Here is a 20,188-nt window from a genome sequence, read left to right on the forward strand (position 1 = left end):
TCCTCCCGCCTCAGCCTCTGAAAGTGCTAGGATTACAGGCGTGAGCCACTGTGCCAGGCCAAGAAAACTTTTTTTTTTTTAAAAATTATTTTGTGTCAAAGGGATACAAATGTTGAAAGGAATCTATCACCTGGACTTTGCTTGCTGGAGTCATTTATATCTGGCTGTGTTGCCAGGGATAATTAGTGTGTAGAAATACTGGTTGTTTGTAAGAAGGTAGCTACCTGGAGACATCTTCTCCTGAAAAGCAAGCAGGACCATAGAACAAGATGAACTGAGACACGTCTAATTGGGGAAACTTGTCACAAGGAGATTTATATGATAAGGAGCAGACAGCCTTTGTGAATGTAATCTTCTTGTTTCTGACTCACGGGAAGGAAGGCAGTGACAGAGGAAGGGCAGCGGGGAGACGAAGGCAAACTGAAGCGTTTGGGAAACAGTGTGAGACAGTTGTCCCCCTTGAAGAGAAAGCCAGGCTTTTAGCTTCAGGCTGATGAGGACCAAAGCCAGAGCTCTGAGGGCGAGTGAAGCCAGGAGGGGAATTGGGAGAAGTCTGGGGGTTTTGACACATGGGAACAAGTGACAGAAAGACATGATGGGTTCTTGCTTTTCAGCTGCAACGGGGAAAATGTCTACATTAATTTGGAACTGTAGCTTTTGAAAACCAGAAAGAAAACCCCCAATTAAACGATAGATTAAAAAAATTAGCCAGGCGAGGTGGCATGAGCCTGCAGCCCCAGCTGCTCGGGAGGGTGAGGCAGGAAAATCACTGGAGCCCAGGAGTTCGAGGCTGCAGTGAGCTGTGATCGTGCCACTGCACCTCTAGCCTGGGCGACAGAGCAAGACCCCGTCTCTAAAAAGAAATAATAATAAAATTATTGCACTATTTTCAGGCTAATCATGGCCATTTTATTTTCTTTATAAAGTATTGGGTTCCGGAGCAGAGAAAAGATGGGAGTTACAGTCTAGATGTCATGAATGAAACCAAAGCAATCCATATATTTTTTTTCATCCCGCTTCACGGAGTTGGCACAACACTTGGCACATACTAGATATTAAAAAGTACTCGTAGAATTTAATTGAATTGTGACGGAGTGCTCCAACCGGAGATTTCAGGTGGTAGAAAACAGCATCTGAATTTTGACTTTTTCCACCAACACGGCAAGTGACAACAACGGCGGATGCCAAGATGACAGGCAAACGGCCTGGCTGAGCGGTTTGACAAACGCACAGAGAAAGAGCCCCGACTCCCCAGCAGGGGGCGCTGCAGGGTCTCCTTAGCACAACGGTGCGAACGGTAAAGTCTGAAAAAACCCTTTGCTGACTGTGCAGGAGGAAGACGGCACAGAGTTGGTTTTTCAGGCCTCCTCTGCCGTGGTTCTGACAGGCAGGATGCCAAGGTGGAAGTGCCGCAGGAAGAGCAGATGAGGAGCCAGGAGACCAGGGCAGTCCCTGTTCTGCCCCAGGAGCCGGTGACCTTGGCCAGTGACGTCAGCGCCTGAACCTGCTTCTCTGTCTGTGGCGGGACAGCCCACCCCCAGCTGCAAAGCCCTCTGTCTGCACAGCATAACCGCTGCAAACCATGGTCCGCCTCGCCAGCTCGGGGTCACTGTTAGGTCAGGCCTCTTTTAATATTCTGTAGGATGTAACCCTGAGCCCCATCCCATCAGTGCAACCTGCTGTCCTCCTTTCCCACTGAGACTCACTCATCCCCCCAGCGTCACAGCCCCCATGCCGGGCCCATTCGAGTCCTGCAGTCTGGCCCGTCTGGGGTCACATGTGGGCTTCCCCCGCAGAGCATCCCGGCGGCTAGAAATGCCCCAGAGATGCTTCCGGAGCTTTGACTCCGGGAAGGGGCTGAGAGCCTGTTCTTCCAGAAGCTTCTTGGCCCCAGTGCAATTTGTCCCCCGCTGCTCCCAATCTTAGCGGGGAGGGGGAAGGCCGTCTCTGCCAGCGGGCCTGGCGCCCCCAGAAGAAGAATGGTCCTTCCTCGCCTTTCTTCCAGTTCGCGGAAAGCATCACTCATCCGTCTGTCTCGGGGAGACTCGCTGTCTTGTCTGCTACAAAGAGACGCGGCTGGAATCTTTTAAATGGAAACTTTTCTTGCTTAAAAGAAATCAAGTTCTGCCTCCTGGGATGCCCTGCAACATTTTCATGATGGTTTATTGTCTTTTTTGAGGGGAGGGGGGAAAGAGAGAAAGAGAGAGAGCTTGCAGGCAGCTCAGCAGAGCAGGGAGGCTGGGTGGGAAGAAGGCAGCGGGGATCCGGGGGTGGCCCTGCACCCCTTTGTCTCCTGCAGGAAGTGGGCAGTGGGCTGAGGGTGACCTGCCAAAGCCTGGGAGAAGGGACGAGAGGGGCCTGAAGCTGCTTTGCTGAAGGGGTGTGGGCTCAGGCGGCCATCGTTGACAGCGGCTCACTCGGCTGGTGTGGCCCAGCGTCAGGGCTTGGGGTCTCCCGCCGGGCTGCTGGGTCTTGGATCTGCTCCTGCCCCAGCCTCTAACTCAGAACTGTGATTTCTGGGCCCTGTTCTTAGAACTGACCAGGACACTCTAGAAAGGGGGTGCAGTGCAGGAAGGGAGGCTATTTCCTGGTCTCAGATTTGGCGCTGATTCTCCATCTTAAATAAGAACCTCCTTTTTGCTTTTTTGCTTTCCCTTCTGCCTTCTCTCCTTGGCCTCCTGCCCCTTTCTCTGTCTCCCTTTCCTTCCCTTCCCCCTGTCTCCCCACCTTCTGTTTTCTACTCCAGGTGCTTCTGACCCGGGCGTGGTTGCAGGCCTGTGCGGCAGCCCAGCTGGGGTGGACGGACGCCGGGCCTTCTACCTAAGGCAAGGCGTGGGCAGCGCCCTTTGTGGCCACACGGGGGCAGCAGGACCTCTGGCAGGGGACGTGCCCGTGCCACCTCTCTGTGCCGCCTCTTGGGAGACACACGCTTCTGTCTCTGGTGTTCCTGGGCCTAGCCAAGGCCTGGCTGCAGGGTGACATCCTGCATACAGTGTCCCTGCAGATGAAGGCTGGCCTTATCCATGTTTGATTTTCCTCCATCTGTAAAACCGCGTACCCACACAGATGGATCTGTCCCAGCACGTATCACTGTCCCAGCACAGCGTGCACACTGAAAGCATACTCAGAGCGAAGGAAAGAGGTAAAGTGGTAATAGAAGTTGTCATCCTTTCTTCTCACCCCACCCCCACCGTCTTATGAGCTGCCAGGTGTCTACACCACACGTCTGCTGGCCCAGGTGGCCTCAGGTCCGCTCTGGGTGGGGTGGGGGAGAACGGCGGTGGTCACTGCGATCCCGCCATGGACATTCCAGTCTTGCCCTGCCCGTGGGCAGGGGTGAGCTTGCGCTCCCCACCCTCGGAGGTCAGGTTTGGCCGCGTGACTGCTTCGGCCAAGGAAATGTGAGCAGAAATGACGTGAGTCACTTCCACGTGGTGCTTTAACCGCCGGGGACAGGGAGGGGAGGGGAGGGGAGGGGAGGAGGGCCGAGAGGAAAGCAGTGTTTCCCCAGGCTCGGCTGCTGTAACCAAATGCCACGGGCCGTGTGGCTTAAATAGCAGACATTTATTTCCTCGCAGTACCGGAGGCTGCAAGCCCCAGGTCAAGGTGTCACAGGGCCAGTTTCTCCCGAGGCCTCTCTCCTGCGCTTGTAGACGGCCATCAGCTCCCTGTGTCCTCACGTGGTCATCCCTGTGTGTGTCTGTGTCCTAATCTGTTCTTACTAGAACACTAGTCAGATTGGATTAGGCCCCACCCATATGACCTCATTTTTCCTGAATTATCTTTTTAAAGGCCCCACCTCCAAACACAGTCCCATTCTGAGATACCGGGGGTTAGGGCTTCAATATGAATTTTGTGGGGGACACAATTCATCCCATAGCAGAAGGTGAAGCCATTTTTCCCAGTGGTGGCAGCAGGCAGAGGTGGGGACGGACAGAAGACCTCCTGAGAATGGCCCACTTAGCTGTCGCAGGGATCCCAGAAGGGCTGCCGCCGAGCTTGCCGAGGTCCTGGGCGCAGGCGGGGTGGGCTCTGTGTATCACCGGATGCTCCCTGCCCCGCCCTCCCCATGGTCCTGTAGGCCCCTGGGTCCCTGAACCAGGCCCTTCCCTTCCTGGAAGGCTAAGACGGCTCCACTTTCCCGACCACACCCATCTGGTACAGACAGGACGAGGGGAGGGGCGTCTGTCCCACCCTCGCCCAACGGTGGGGCCCCGAGTCCAGCAGGTGGGGGTGTGGAGGTGAGCACCCTGAGCTGGGCCCACCTGGGCAGGTGATCTCTTGGAGGGGACCAGGAGTCCGCTTGTCATCTCTAACTCAGATTTCCCATGGGACTCTGGCTATTCTGGGCAGACACCCCTTCCTTAGTGCTTCTGTTCTCCTGCCATGGAGCAGGGGTAAGAAGCCCAGCTCCTGGGGGCTCCCTGCTTAACACACGGTTTAGCAAAGCTCTATGCCCCGAAAGGCTGCTCAGAGGGAGTCTTCCAGCTTCTTTCCTGGCGGTCCCTGCAGGTGGAGACGTTCACACCAATCTACCTCCTGCAGCAAGTGGCGGGTGACTACTTTCCAGAGCCCTCAAACACTTTCATCTTCCTTTTCTTCTTTTCTTTTAAATTGACACATCATAATTGTACATACTTATGGGTACACAGTGATGTTTTGATACATTCAGTGTATAATGATCAAATCAGGGTAATTAGCATATCCACCACCTCAAGCGATGATCCTCAAAGAAATAACATACGTTCAAACACTTGTGAGGTTTCTCTTCCTGAATCAGTTTCCTTCGGAGACCCCTAGCTGTCTCCGTGGCCCTTTGCTCTGAGCCTGTGAACAGGGTATTTAAAAATAGCACATCTGAAACCTCCAGCCTGGTTGCAAAAATCATCATCCATCCACCCACCCGTCCACCACCCTTTCATTCAACCCAGTGCTCGGCCCTGTGTGCGCCGTACGGGGACAAGCTAAGAGGAAGTCACTTTGTCTTCTTCGTACGCATACCTTCTTTCCAAGTATTTTTTATTTCGCTTTTACTAACAGCAATGTAGAAACAAATAATCATAAAAAATAAAAGTATAAAGTGTCCATCGATTACGTAATAGCACTTGGTATTGCTACGGGGGTGGGTCTTGGGCTTGGCCAGGCCAGGTGCAGCCTGCCCAGGCCCTCAGGCCTCTGTGATGGCTCCCGAGCCCACAAAGGCAGGAGACATGGCTACACGAGACAGCGCCAGTGGAGACTTCGCGTGTTACACCCGGGAAGCCCGGGCATGGCAGGGAGATGGAGGGATAGTGGGTAGAACCGGAAACAGCGCTGCGTATACGTGGAGGATGGTGGCGGTGGAGGTCAGGCCGGCCCTGCTGCTGCCCCACAGACCCCGCAGACCCCGCAGAGCAGGGACGTCACAGGGTTGAGTCGATTCGGTCAGTTGTGCTCACTGTGGACGGGGAGGGAGCTGAGGACACTGGACGGCACTCGGGAAACACACCGCCTTCCCCTCCACTCTCTGCCCTGCTCGCCCCCTTCTCTTGCTCCGCCTCATCCCCTGACAAAATTCTCTTGGGATGAACTTGGGCAAAATAGCTGAGACATAGACCCTATCCCCAAACGTGTCTTGATCTTGGCCTCCTCTCAGAGCAAGGCGGGCGGGCACAGATGCCGAGCAGCTACGTCGCTCAGGTGCACCCAGTTCAACTGGACGGACCACACTCAACGAAACCTCCCAGCTCCGGCTGAATCCGCTTGCTTCTGTTACTGTAATGACTGACTTCTAAAAGAACAAAAAAAGCTCAGTCTGGCATTTTTTCAGACTGTGGGATGGGCTTGCCTGCGTGGGTTCAAGGATGTTTACGGCGTGTTCTCCGCCGTGTGGGCAGGTGGGTGCGTGCGGGCCGGCCCAGGACCTCCAGGGCTCGTCTGGAAGGGGCGGCAGGAGAGGAAGGGCTCTCCCGGCCTGGGCAGTGCGCGTGCAGAGCTCTGAGCAGGGCAGCGCTGCGCGGTCCTATGGGCCTCAGTGCACGGAGTAGGGTGGACACAAAACCTTGGCTACGCTGTTCTACCTTCTTTGAAAGAAGCATAAACCCCCTGGCTCTTTAAAATTACGAGGAAGAGACCAAGTTCCTTCCTGTCTACAAGGGACCATTCATTTGCATCTTCCCACCCTCAGCCCACTAGGGGAAAGCAGCCTCTCCCTGTGTAGCTCACAGTGTGTGTGGACACGGCCCGTGGAGATCATGCAGGGAGGAGACAAGACAGACACACAGAGCAGCCGGACACCGTGCTTAGACTACGGGACTACTGTCCCATAGCCCACTGTCCAGGCCCTGCCCTGCCGTTGCCCCGAACATCCTGAATTGCCACGCGGGAGGTGAGCGGGTGCGAGTGAGGCGGGGCATAGAGGGGTAGGCAGTGCATGGGTTTGGCAAAGCGTCGGGACCACCTTTGGGGTTCAATTCACTGACACGGGACCTGCCTAGGCATCACTAACAACCGTTCCACACGTCAACATCCACAGCCACGGAGCAGCCGTGCCACCTGGAGAGTCGCCCTCCTTCCCCAGGCTTCACTGCGCTCCCTTGTCAACGAGAGGGCTCAGCTAGGTGACACCGCAGGTCAAAAGGACTTCCGGTCTGAGGACTCCGCCGGGCTGGGCCGTGCAGGGTGAGTCGCCCCGGCTGACTCTCTAGCCGGCCGAGGTCTCGGCCCTGGATCCTCACACTTGATAGGGAGACGCTCTTAAATCACATCCTAAACTCTGCACCTGACCTGCCCACCTGGCTTCCCCATCTGGACGAAAACCGAACAGTTATTAACAAGTTAGCGACACATTAGTAACAGTCTCAGTGAAAACCAGTGGTTAGGTCAGGCACAGGGTCTCAGAGGAGACTCAGGACAGGCTCTGGGCTCCCCGGATTGTCTTTCGGGGGAGGACAATAAGGGGATGTAGGTGACACCATCAGAACCCCCAGGAGGCCTCCGTTGCGCCCCCTGCAGGAGGGTTTTATGGGAAGCCCGCCCAGGACCTGCCTGGTTCAGTCACCAGGGGTGTCCTAGGCAGGCTCCCTGGGGCTGTGGGGGGACAGCAAAGGGGCCCTCTGGAGGGTGTGACTGGGGCACAGGGCCAGGGAGGCAATGGGGGCACCTGTGCTCGCTGCACCCAGGCTACGCTAGTGTGTGCCTGTCACACGCCCCGGCACACCTGGGGACGATGCACGCGGCCTGTGGCGCCGGGTGGAAGAGCAACGGCGGCCCCGACCGCGGGCTCTCCCGGGCACTGGCTGCGGCTGTGGAGCCTGCGTCCCCAAGCACCGCTTTGTCATTCCTTTTGATTTTCCTTCCTGGTGGGCTCCTTTCAAGGCTGCTGAGTCACCTACTTAGGGTGAATTCGAGCCTTGCACTTAGAGGACAGCAACAGCGTGGGAGATGGGCAGTGTGACGTGTCTCATCTCCCCAGGACCCTTGCGGGGGAGCCTTCTGCAAGAATGACAGCTTTGGGGCCTCCCTTTGGGAATCCCAGTTCATAGCACCAGTGATTCCAGGAAACAGGAATGTGGGCCACCAAAGGATGGATCACGCTGGGAACCAGGTTCTCCTTAACGTCTGGTTGGAGCGGCCCTTCTGCAGAGCTCTTTGGGCACGAAACGGGCGCCAGTCCAGGAGGCACTGGGACCACAGCTGGGGCCCCGGGGAGCACCGTCCCACAGGTCCTGAGGCCCCCGAGCCGCCAGCCGCAGGAAGCCCTGCCTCTGGGAGACCCGCTGGGGCAACTGGGCCTGGGCTTCCTCCCACCCCGCCCCTCCAGGGCCTCTCAGCAGAGAGAGAACCTCCGGGAGTTGATGTTCATCTTGGTGACGCCAATGAGCTTGAGGGGCGTGGAGAGGCTGAAGGAGGAGGCCAGGGGCGAGTCGCAGAAGAGGTCGGCCAGCTCGTCCCGCTCCTCCAGCTCGTAGGTGGCGTCGTTGAGCATCCTCCTGTGCAGGCGGCAGGTGTGCTCGATCTTCAGCTTGTTGATGTCGCCGCGCAGGCGCATGAGCTGTCTGGCCAGCTGCTGGTCCTGCAGCCGCATCTCCGTCTGGAAGGCAGGGAGGAGGCGTGAGCACAGGGACAGACCCGCGAGCGAGTCCTAAAGAACCGATTGGTCCATCTGGAAACACTAGCCCTTCGCCAGCTCGGGGAGGTGGAAAGACACAGACGGCAGGGGGACAAAGGGGGTGTGCTTGCAAAACAGTATCTGCAAGGGCGGCTTCACACCTTAAACACGACCTGGGGCCCCGATGAAGAGGTAACTCCGCTGCGATCCAACCAAACCTCGCGAGTTCCCACAGCCTCCGTAGAAACCCGAGCAGCGGCTAAGAGGTTTTATTCTTTGCTCAGAGTTTTTAAAAATGGTGGCAGAATCTGTACAACGTACAATTGACCATCGTAATCAGCTCAGGGCGCAGCTCAGGGGCAGTCAGTGCTTTCCCATTGCTGTGCACCCGTCACCACCCACCGCCGGAACCCGAGAGTTCATCTTCCCAAACCGGAACTCTGCTCCCAAAGACGCTGACTCCCACTCCCCTGCCCCAGCCCCTGGCATCCCCGATTCTACCTCCTGTCTCTGCAAATTGACCAATCCAGGGGCCTCATGTAAGTGCCATCACGCGGTATTTGCCTTTTCGTGACTGGCTGATTTCTCCTGGCGTAACACCCTCCCGGTTCGAACGGCTGAGCGGCTCTTTAATACACTAATCTTTCTAGAAGTCTACAGGGAACCAGTCTCTGCTGATCCGTGTGCAGGAAGTCAGGAGAATGGAGCTGCTGGGAGGACACAGGGGCTGCAGCGTGGTCAGAGACCAGGGCCGGGCTGGGGCTAGAGTCCCCCCTCCTCTCTTCTCTTGCCACCAAGCTCTGCTAAGGGACCCCTCAGAGGCAGTGATGCCAACACAGCCCTGGTTGCTGCCACACGTGGCTTGGTGAACCTGACATACGTGGTCTCACTGCATCCTCCCACGGCTCTAGAGGTGGGCATGGTCTGTTTCACAGAAGAGGAAATGGGCCCAGAGAAGTTAAGGAGCTGCGCAGGGCCAGCCAGCCTGTGAAGGGTGGCACTCGGACCCGACCCAGAGCTGGTGGCCTCCCCCGGCTCCTGTGCACCAGAGGTGAGCGGGGCCCAGCAGCAGAGGAGGAAGTTCACAGCCCTGGTGAGAACCTGAGCTCCGGTCCTCACTCGCCGGGTGGCTTTGGGCAAGTCCCTTGCACTCCTTGAACTTCTGTCTCCTCATCTACAGAAAAGGGACAAGACCTCTTGCAAGGACTGTGAGAAGTGAGTGAAACAACATATAACATGCCAGAAAATACGAACAATACCGGCCACAAGGTAAGAGGGTCCCCATTGTGTAAGGCCTTTCTCTCCAAGCCTGGGCACCCCAGCGAGGACTCCCCAGTTTTAACCCCTCATCACAGAGCCTGAGACGCTGGCGCTGGGACCTGGCCCTAGTGAGTCAGCTCTCGGTGTGGGTTTAATGCTGTCCCTGGCAAAGGCTCCGCTGTGGGACGTGACTCTGGGAACAAAGGCACTGGCTGGATTCTCAGAGGTGCAGCCTGTCATTCCGCAACCCCATAATTAGGGCTTAGGACTTGGCGAGAGGCGGAGAGATGTCACCGGCCAGGGGCTGTCAGCGCATGGTGGTGAGAGGGGCTGTCCCCACCGGGTGAGAGGAAATGAAGAGTGTGGGAAAAGGGGGCCCCTTTTGAACAGCTGTGCTTGTCGCGTACGCTCCGCTGTAGCCAACAGCATCTGCTTTCTGAGGCAGACAAGAACGTTCTTCAGAGAGCTGGGCTGTTTCTTAAGGCAGCAGGTGAAGCCCGAGGCCAGGATTCAGTAATAAACACAGAAATTCAATGCTCTGGAAGGGGAGGGTGAGTGCGGGCGGGGTGAGGGGCAAACCCCAGAGGACGAGGAAATTCAGAGCGGAACAGTCTCCTGAGCTGTGCCTTGTGTCATTTGCTGCTTTTCCTGGGGAGTCAGGAGAGGCGCTGACTGCAGTGTGTCCCCGAAACAAGTGACGGCGAGGACTGGAACGGACATTTGCACACTCACGTTCACAAAAGCACTATTCACAGTCGCCAAAGGTGGAAGCCACCCAGTGTCCTTAAACGAGCGGATGACACAATGTGGTCTGTCCACACAGTGCAGTGCTATTCAGCCTCGGATAGGAAGGAGATTGCGCCCCATGCCACACCGTGGAGGGACCTCGAGGACACCACGTGCAGTGACACAAGCCATATACGAAAGGACAATGCCGAAATACTGGCTCTTCTCTCCTGTCCCAGCCTCTAGCTGCAGACAGTCTCTGATGCTGAGCAGAGACCGGTGTAAAGTCCAGGCCATTTTCTCAGCTGCGTGGGAGGGTCCACAACATGCTCCACTGTCCCACGATTTGGAAATAAGACTCAGTTCTCGAACCTTAGAAACAGTCTCTGCAACCTGTCTCGTTATTTATTTCGCTTCCCTCAGAGGTCTGGCTTATCGATTTGTCAGTGCCGCGTGGGACTGTCCGCCGAGGAGACCGGGTAGAGTAGTCGGATCTGATCTTGGGTTGGCCTCTGAGAAGGAGGTGGATTAACGCCGGCGGGAGGGAAGGCAGGGGTGTCGTTCACATGTGCTGCTGCGTGGCAGCTTGAGGTTCTGGGGAAATGTGAAAAAAGAATTCAAACACCCCTAGAAACCAAACTGAGTCTGTGAATTGATTTCCAGGGGAAGCTGTGTCCCCGGGCGGAGGCTGGAGCTGATTCTCGGAGGTCTCCACTCCGGCAGGCGGAGGCCCTCTGGACACAGCCGAGCCGACTGTCCTGGCATGCAGAGGCCGCACGCGTGGTGTCTCGCGCTCTGCAGCCCTGGCCTTGGGGGCCCTGCAGGTGTGGGCGGGAGGGAGGGTGCATCTGTCACCTCCTCAGAGACAAGAGCCCTGCCCCACCCACCACGGTCCTGCCGCACCCCACACCGAAGCCCAGCACTCAGCGAATGCCAGGCCTGGTGGTACTGAACGGAGCAGGGACTGCGTTAGAGGACCCCCGCCTGCCTCCTTCAGCCCCAGGATGGCCTACATGATGTCACCCTGGTGGGGCACAGCCACGGGGCATCTCCTCCCTTCCTTCTTGACCAGCCAAGACAGTCCAGAGGGAGAGGCAGGGCCTCCCTGCCCCGGGTCGGTGCAGCTCCCGGGAGCAGCGCCTGCCTCGTCAGCTCTCACGGGGAGCGGGAACTTCTGGAGACAGAGGGCCTGATTTTTGTCTTATTCTAGGAGATTCTATGCCTTTTCTTTTTTATCAGTAGACTACACAGTGAAGAGTGTGTACCAATTACATTGGCAAGAAGCCTCGCACTCTTCTTTCTTTGGTCTTTTATTTTTATAATTTTTCCCCTCTTGATTATACATAATATATGCCTATTTTAGAAATTTTGGAAACTACAGAAAAGTCCAAAGAATAATGTTACCATCCAGAAATAAAGATCACTGAAGTCTGGTGTATTTCCTTTGCTGGTACCTTTGTTTACAAATTCTTTAATAACCTCTAAGAGGCCAGCGTCTGCCCAGATGAAGGAACAGGAGTCTTTGTCCTGACAGGCTGAAAGCCCCAAGCGACGCTGAGAAGACTTGGCCTTGGGCAACCACACGCCTGGACGAGAAGCTCTCTTGTGAACCAAATTCCAGCCCTGCCAGTTCCTCGCTGGATGGCCCTGAGCAAGTTATTATCCTCGTCAGGAAACGGCTGCCCAGCCCCTGCTACAGGGCTGTTGTGAGGCACTGCTAGCAGCTGGCTGTGACTTTTACAAGCATCCTGGTCTGAAATCAGCAGGGTTTAAACACAGGCTTTCTGACAGCTCACGGCCCCGCTGCCGGGAACATCTGATGTGTCTGGAACAAAGGGAAGAGATCTGGATCCACAGCCCAGTGATGTGGGTTTGTGCCATGGTGTAGCCTCATCCTTCACGGGATCTTGGGCAAGTCACTTAACCTCTCCGTCCCTGAGGCCTATAATCTTTCCGAGGCTCAGTCTGTAAAGCAGGAATAGCAAGTACTCCCAAGCCTTTGCACAGGATTCTGTATGGGAAAGAACTCTGGGAACCATAAAATGCTTCCTTTTAGGGAGATGCTAACATGGCTGTATCCCCACATTTCTCACCTCCGTCCCCATCAGAAGATGCTCGGCGAGTCTGACCTGTCACTTGGCCACACCGTTCAGTGATATGGATGACGGTGGCCTCAGAGGGCTGTGCCCGGACACACCAGAGTCATGCACTTGGCAAGCAGACAGCACGGGCAAGAGAGGGTTAACTAGGAGAGGACTCCTGGCTTGAAACAAGCTGAGGCCAAAGAGGGACCCTGGATCGGCCTCCCACCATTGGCAAGCCCTAAGTCATTAAAACTCCTCAGGTTTCTTTTCCCTTCTTCTAACAACCATAAACACCTTCCTGCAGGCTCTGTCTGCAGGGATCAAACACCTGCGTGAAACCGAAGGAAAAGTATCTGTCAGCACCCAGGTTTCCCACCGCAAAGACAGCCCACTAGGAAGCCGGAGTGTTTTGTTTTCAAGTCTGGCACCGCACAGACCAAGCGGAAGACTTTCTTGCCCCTCTCCTTTATCCTCCCGGTTGGCAAAGGGAATTTCTGGGCGTGACGGAAGAGAGAAGACAGCAAGGCGGGTGCCCTTCCCGAGCGCCGAGGCCCAGGCCCAGGCCAGGGAGTCGCTGACCCTGACCGCAAGCCCAGCGAGAGGCGCCTGGGAAATGTTCTGAATTCCAGTCCCAGCTGGAGAGAAGAGAATCCCACAGCTCCGGGGGCGAGGCCCTTCTAGCCCACCCCCTTCCCGAAGCATCGCCCCCACCTACACCAGGCCACCGGCCGCTTACTGAGGCCACCTAGAAGGTAGAAAGCTGCAGGCAGTGTCCTTCTGGCGATGCGGGCGGCCTGGGACCAGCAGAGTTGCACAATGGCCTCTTCGTCCAACCCTGAGTTGGTGTCCGGGCAACAGAGATTGGATCTTAGCCTGGAGGAGTCAGGTGGCCCAAAGCCACCTAGTGCAGAGGCCACAGCCCTGCCTGCCACAGCCAGATGATGACACAGTCTCTAAATCCACTTGGGGCAAAGGTCAGGCCTCCTCAGCTGGAGGATTTCCACCTCCCTGTATCCCCAGCGCATTAGCCTGAAGGAAAATCCAACCTGCTTGCAGGTCCCTGGGGGGCGAAAGGTACAATTGTCATTTCCTTGAAAGCTGAGGGGTAGAGCTGACCCCCGAGAGAGCTGTTAGGATCCTTCCTTGCCTTAGAAATGAGCTAAGATCAGGCAGTCACTCTCTGCCTGGTAGCTGGTCTTGAGAGGGCTAGGGGCACACGATGGACGGAGCTGTCAGACTCATTGCCTGCAGGCGACGGAGGGGCACTGACAGCCACCTGCCTGGCTGTCTCATGGCTCCTGGCAGAGTCGCTGGATGGTTAGGGCCTGCCATCCCCTGAGGTCAAGCCCCCATGGCGTTGGGTGCTTGGCTTCACATAGGGAAAACATCCACACGACTGACTGAGTTACAGATTTCCAATCCGTTTCCTTGTCCGTAAGAAGCAAAGACAACATTAGCACTAGAGGCTAACAGATCAGCGTCGAGGGCCTGCCCAGGTGTCCCAGGTGTCGAGAAATCTTGACTCCAGCCTTAAAACACAGCAAAGATCATGCAAACCACTTTCAAGGGGTTAAAAAATGAGATCATTTTTGAAAACACCTTCAATGAGTTAACAGATGACAAACGAGGAATGGCATTAAGTTCAACATTTTGACTGAGACTTAAGAATGTGTTTGTTGTCCAAATGCTGAACTGTCTGTTTTCAATCCCAACAGTTCACAAGTCGCCTTTGTTACCGTCTGATCCCTGCGGCAGGCGGAAGCGCACGTCCAGTCTGCCTGCTGGTCTGCATGTGGGCCGCTCTGGGCCTCAGAGACGCAATCTTCTGAATGAGCGAAGTGGTCCTTGGACCACCCGGTTTGGGACGCTGCGAGTTTATTCACTGAGGCCCACTCGCCGACGGAGCCACGCGGTAGTTATAGCAGAGACAGGGCTCACCGCTGAGCTCAGGGATCCCTGCGTCTGCCCCTGAGGTCCCTCCTTGGTCCCCTGGCCCCAGACTTGCCCCCTTTCATTCCTTAATACTCCACATGTGGTCGGAAGAGCAGCAGCATAGCATCTCCTTAGAGCTTGTTGGGAACCCCAAACCACAAGCCCCACCCCAGACCAAAGGGGTCAGAATCTTCACTGTAACAAGAGTTCAGGCCCTGCCTCTGCCAGGTCCTAGTGAGATCATCCGAGGCAGGTTGCCTGACTCCTACCGGCCTTGGTTTACTCATCTGTAAAATGGGGACAGTAAGGGCAATTGCAGTTTTGTCGTAAGACTCGGAGATGGGGGAGTGGGGCTGGAGCTCTCCTGTTCAATCCCGGGTCTCTCTCTGCCCCCGTCCCTGTGCGTTCTGCTGACATCTGTGTGAATTTACGTTTTTAGGAATCAAACAGCACAATCGACTGCCTGTCGAGGACCCCGCGTGGTGTGGGGCGGAGCAGAGCACCGGCACTGCGACCAGAGGGGCCAGGGCTCAAATTTTAGCTTTCTCACTTGCTGCTGCATCCCCTCTGAGCCTGCTCCCTCTGCTGGAAAACGGGGGTCCAGGCAGGTGACGTGACGGTTAGAAGAGGTGAGCGAGGCATGCGGCCACCTGGCACGTGGGGAGCTCTCGATCAGTGCCAAGTCTCACTCTTGTCATTACCGCCACTGTCCCCCACCTCTGGCGCACAGAGCGGTGGCCGGGAGAGCGGGAAATGTTCCGCGAGCGTGGAGCGTTACTAATGTGATGTAAAATGCCGGCACTCTCTCTACCCGCTCAGGACAGCCTCTGGCAGCCAAATTCGTCCTGACGCTGACTGCTCTGCTGCCGCCTCCGGAGAAGGCTCTGCGCGTCCCCCACGCCGCTCCTCAGCCTGGCCACCTTCCTCCTTCCGGCCAGCACACGCTGGCCGGGCACCTCCCACAGTGGCCTGGCCAGAGAACGAGCATGACCCCAGGGCCCAGGCAGCGGCTCCCAGCCCAGGCTGCACACAGCCCAGGCTGCAGGCCGGAGCAGCGGGAGCTTTAGGATGCCCGGCCTCTCCCCCGGGCACCCGTTTGATCAGCCTGGGGCACGGCCAAGGCTTTGGGGGTTTGAAAAGCTCCCAGGTCGCTCTGATGAGGTGAGCGGCTCCTGTCTGGGTGAAGGATGACCAGGACAAGCTCTGGGGGACGCCCGCTGGTTCACGCACAGGAGATTCCTCCTCTCATCCCCACTCCAAAGGGGGGCCACGGGCAATGGTAACTCACTTAGAAGTAAATGCCTCTGCTCCCAGAAATAACAGAGTCTCAAATGAACCCGAAACTAACAAGAGGCGTCCTTGATTAATGGGAATATTTTCTGTTCCTCCTTGTGAAAACAAACCAAAGCCGTTTAGCCTCGGGAGCTCACGGAGCAGCTGCACCTTTTACCCACCCCCCGACAAGCACCCAGTGGCGACAGAGCCCCCCAGAGGTGCAGCCCGGACCCACGGGTGCCCCGTCTTCTCCGAGAGCCGACCGCAGACACACGCGCCAGGTACCCAACACGGATGTGTCAGAGTGGTGCGCTGAGAAGCATTCTCAACCAAAAAGGGATTAAACCAAAAAGGGCGTCCAATTAATCAGACATCTGAGTCCCCGAGCCCCTCCGCACCCGGACCCCAGTGATTCATTTCCGCTCACGAGGAGTTCCAGGCCCCGGTGGGGATTTGTTTCTCAGGAGTCTGAACTCACAAACCAAGCAGGCCTCGGCCTCGCCGGCTGACCCAAGGGTGACGGTGGCCCTGGAAGGCAGCTGGCCCTGGACTGCTGGCTCACCTGTGGCCAGGCAGGCCTGGCTCTGCTGGTGTCACCTGGGCCTCAGGTGACAGGTGGGGCAGGGGTTGCGAGCTGGGGGAGGGGTAGCTTCGAGCCTGGCTCTTCCGGGAAGCCACCATGCCAGACACCAGCCACTCTCCCCTGGGCAGCAGGAGCGGGTGGGGCACTCAGCTCTGTGTCCCACCCCCTTTATCAGACCGAGTCACCATCCTGCACATGGTGAGAGGTGGCCCTGATGGGAACCTGTTTTGCTCGTGGAGAGAAAAATGACTGAGCTGCTGCCCCGGCTCAGATACACAAGCCCTTTGCTCACGATTGTTCTGCCCAGAACGCCCGTCCCAGCCCTCGCTCCTGGGCTGACTCCTACTCTGCCCGTGCACAAAGCTTCTCCCCAGGCAGGACCCGTCCCGCCAGGCCCGCCCTGCCTGGGCGGCTCCTTGCACACCTCTCATTACTACAGCACTTTCCACGCGGAGCCCAGCTCCTCACAGTGTCCCCGGCACAGCCCTGCCCCAGGCCGCGGCCCCCACACGGCCAGGCCAGCAGGCCAGCGCCAGCACTCCGGCCACTCGCAACAGGCAGCTGGGGCGGACGGCAGGGCGGGAGTTCCCGGGAGAAGGGAGGGGGCAGTTCCACCCCAGGAGCAGTTCAGGGGTGCCAGGTGCGGTGTCAGGGAAGGGCGGGGACACCTTAACACGGTTCCCTTGCTTCCCCCATTAGTGCCGGTGATTAGGGGCCCACTGACACCCAGACCCCCTGCCACCACCGAGAAATGAGGTCTGCCCTTCAGCCCAGGGGAAGATCGCAGGTGTGCACTGTGGGGGGTAGGGAAGGGGTACACAGGGTAGGCCGGAGCGACACGGGGAGAGAGAGGGACAGAGACAGAGAGACAAGAGGCAGAGATAGAATGGCATCTTCTCTTTTCTGGGGACTCTTAGGGGGCAGCCACTCACCAGTTCCTTCCTGAGCCAGGCTATAGCTTCATCGATACTCTGGAAGCCTTCCAGCTTGCCAGGGGACAGGGGCCCGGCGCCCGGGCTGGTGCTCCCGGCCGGTGGGGGATGCCGCCTGGGCTCTCTCCGAGGGAGCAGGGGCTCCTCCCTGCCACGCTGCCCCTGCTCCGAGCTCGCCTCCTGCTCCGCAGCTGCAGCTGGCGTCTGGAAGGGCCACATCTGCTCCTCCAGCCTGGCCTGCCACTCCAGGTAGGAGGGCCTGCGGGTCTCCAGCCTCAGTTTCTCAGTGAGGGCCTTCAGGCTCCGGAGGTGGTCGTCGGGAGGTGCGGCCGCTGCTGCTGGCCCCTCTTCACCCCCCACCTCGTCCACCTGGATCTGGGGCACAGACATTCTATGATCTGCCCGGGCAGCCAGACGTGGGAGGGGCTGGGGAGCAGCGGGGGAGGCTCGGTGGGTGGCGAGGGTGGGTCCCGCTCTGGAGGGGCCTCATCCAGGCGGGGCCACAGCTGCCAGGTGCATCGCCGCAATGGGAGCCAGGAGGGACAGTGCAGTGAGCCACAGAGAGTGCCCTCCTGGGCCGGCCGTGGGTCTTCAGGGCTATGTCTTGCCCCGGACTCCTGTGGGTGCCATGCTTCACGGAAGGCAGGAACAGGCAGGTGTCAGCAGGAAGCTGGGGGGCAGCCCTTGCCAAGAGGATCTATCTGTCCTGGAGGTGCGCGCAGACCGGAGCGCCTGCCTCTCGGGGAAGCGCAGCTGGCGCGAGGCCCTGCAGGAAGGATGAGAACCGTGTCAGTACCGGTCCCTCCCCAGCCACGGGAAGGCTGGCATGGCCATTCCACAGCAGGGGAAACTGAGGCTCAGAGAAATCCAAGGACGGCAAGTAGCTAGGGGATAAGCCCAGGTCATCTGGATCTGAGGGCACAGGTCTCACCTCTGCAGCAACTGTCCAAAGGTCCCGGAGCCCGCCACGCAGACACAGGTGTGTCCAGGTGCCCCTGAGCCCTCCGCACCCCACCCACACAGCCCCTGCCCCGGCCCTGGCTCTTCCAGGCCAGTCTTAATCCACACCCCCAGCTCCTGTCTCCAAGAACGACACCTCCCCTCTCTTCTTCAGAGGAGGCAGCTGCCTTCACGCTGGAGGGTTAAACCAAGCGAGGCTGTGACTCACTGTTCTAGAAAGAGGTTCTCACGTTTACCCAAAGTGCCCACACAGCAGCCTCCTTGGCAAGGACCTCAGCTACGTGGTCTGATCTGGCCTCCCGTCCCCAGCGGGGAGGCACAAGTCCAGGCTCTCGCCCCACCGTGACGGAGCACGGGGTGGAGAAGTAACTCCGGGTTAGAATTAGACCCGAGCCTGCAGCCTGTGTGTCCCGGGTCCCCGGGGACCAGGCAGGCAGAGTGGGACAGATCAGAGCAGGGGACGTTTGACTTGGACCGAGGACAGAAGCCCTGGGCTTTCAGGGTGCGTTTTAGCAACCCGTGCCGGGGGATGCAGCTGTATGAGAGAAGGAACTGATAGGGAACGACATCCCGAATAAAGTTTAAATGACAAAAGTGAGATGCTCAGGGGCCTGGAGAGGGTGCCACCCGGAGTGTGAAAAGGAGGGAAAGGAAGAGAGATTTTTACTGACTTGAATATGCCTAAAAAACTCCCTGCCAAAAAGAAAAAGAAAGAAAAGAAACTAATCGCCGTGATGGCTTGTCTGGGGCGATGGGGACCGGGCAGCACAGGAGGGGAAAGAATTAAAATGGGAGGGCGGTGGCAAAAGCCCAACGGAGGCTGGGCCGTGGGGCCCCTCTCGGATATGCACGGAAGTGCTCGCGAAGAAGGAAGAGCAGAGCGTTTCTACAACCCCGGCAGGCAGTGGAGGAGGACGCCTTGCCGCCTTGCACGGGCCTGCCCCCGCGGTGGGCGTGAGCAGGATTCTCCATTCCCCGCCCCCCGCCGCCCCAACAGCAGGGAAACCTGCTCCCACCTTCACCAACACGCTGACTCCCAGGAGCCACTTCCCCGGCTCTGGGACGACTCAGCAGCGCGTTTTTAAGCCCCCAGGTGGTCCCAGTGAGCAGCCAGGGTGGAGCACGACCGTCTCCAGATGGCGACCCTAGACTCGGGATCCGAGGGTCTGGCTCTGGGTCCTGTCAGTCTTGCCAAGCCTCAATGCCCTCATCTGCAAAAGGCAGGCGACAACACCAACCTCCTGGCCCCTCGGGGATTGGCAGAACTGAAGTTTGCACGCACACTCTGAAGACAGTGTGCTCTGCAAATGTGGGGTATACTTCGGGGGGTCTTTCCGTGCAGTTTCATGGTCAGAATCCTCCAAACGTGAGGACTTCTTAGCTGCTTCCTGGGGCCCCTCCCAGGCGCCGTCTGCCTCTTTGCCGAGGTGCCAGAATCTGTTCTGAGTGTGCCCGGGGCGGCTGCATCTACAGGGCTCCCGTCCCACCTGCAAGGGCAGCTCCAGCCAAGCTTTTTGGAGAGGGTGCAACTGCAGACAGACGGGTGGGCAGCGTCCTCCCTCCCTGAGTTCTGTGAGCAGAAAAGACAGACAGGGAGGACGCAGGACGCCATCGCCCGCCCTCCCCAGAAACAAGCTCCCGCTGCAGAGGGCTGGGCGTCCTGCCCGCCAATAAAGGGCTCCTCTTGGGGTGTGAAACCGCGACAAGTCCTTAACTTTGCGTGGCTGCTTTGGGTAAAGGGAACTTATTTTAACTAGTAGTTTCTAAACCAATTCAGAGTAGACCTCGTCTGGACTTCTTGGAGGCTGAGCCTCCAAGCTGCCGAGTCTCCGGGAGTGCAGGAGACAGAGCTCACACGGGCTCATTTGAGCCTCACGGCCCCCACGGGCAGGTGGGATCATCCCATTTCACGGAGGGGGAGATTGAGGCTGGGAGAGGTGGCGAGCCTCACTCCTGGCCACAGGCAGGTGTCAGCGGCTGGACCTGGCAGGGAGCCCTCTGACTCTGGGCTCTGGGTCGGATCCCGAGGGCAGCCGCCAGCTCTGTGATCTTGGGCAGGTTGCCTCAAGACCATCCCATGCCTCTGGTTGGTCCTCTTCTGAGAAGTGGGGACAACCAGGCCTGGCTGCATAATTTGTAGGGCTCAGTGCAAAGTGAAAATGCTGGGTCCTTGTTTAAAAAGTCCTGGGCATTTCAGGACAGCAACCGTGGAGCATTAATCCTGTGCCCCTGCCTGGGTCCCACACCCAAGAAGCCAGCCCTGGGGATAATAATATCAACCTCGCAGGTCATTGTGGGAATTAAATGAGGTTACAAACACAGAGCTCCTAGCACAGGGCCAGGTACA

At 57.7% G+C, this 20,188-nt stretch overlaps 1 protein-coding gene across 1 annotated transcript; it reads right to left on the bottom strand.

The window, feature by feature from the left end:
* Window positions 1-7,807: 7,807 nt before the first annotated feature.
* On the bottom strand, window positions 7,808-17,271 carry FAM167A (family with sequence similarity 167, member A). Its single transcript, XM_012638789.1, has 2 exons — window positions 16,882-17,271; window positions 7,808-8,071 (listed from the first exon to the last, which is right to left on the bottom strand). The coding sequence occupies exons 1-2, from the start codon at window positions 17,269-17,271 to the stop codon at window positions 7,808-7,810; spliced, it is 654 nt and encodes a 217-aa protein (XP_012494243.1).
* Window positions 17,272-20,188: the final 2,917 nt, after the last annotated feature.

The sequence above is a fragment of the Propithecus coquereli genome, unplaced genomic scaffold, assembly GCF_000956105.1.
Source record: "Propithecus coquereli isolate 6110/MARCELLA unplaced genomic scaffold, Pcoq_1.0 Scaffold1347, whole genome shotgun sequence".
NCBI classification, from domain to species: domain Eukaryota; kingdom Metazoa; phylum Chordata; class Mammalia; order Primates; family Indriidae; genus Propithecus; species Propithecus coquereli.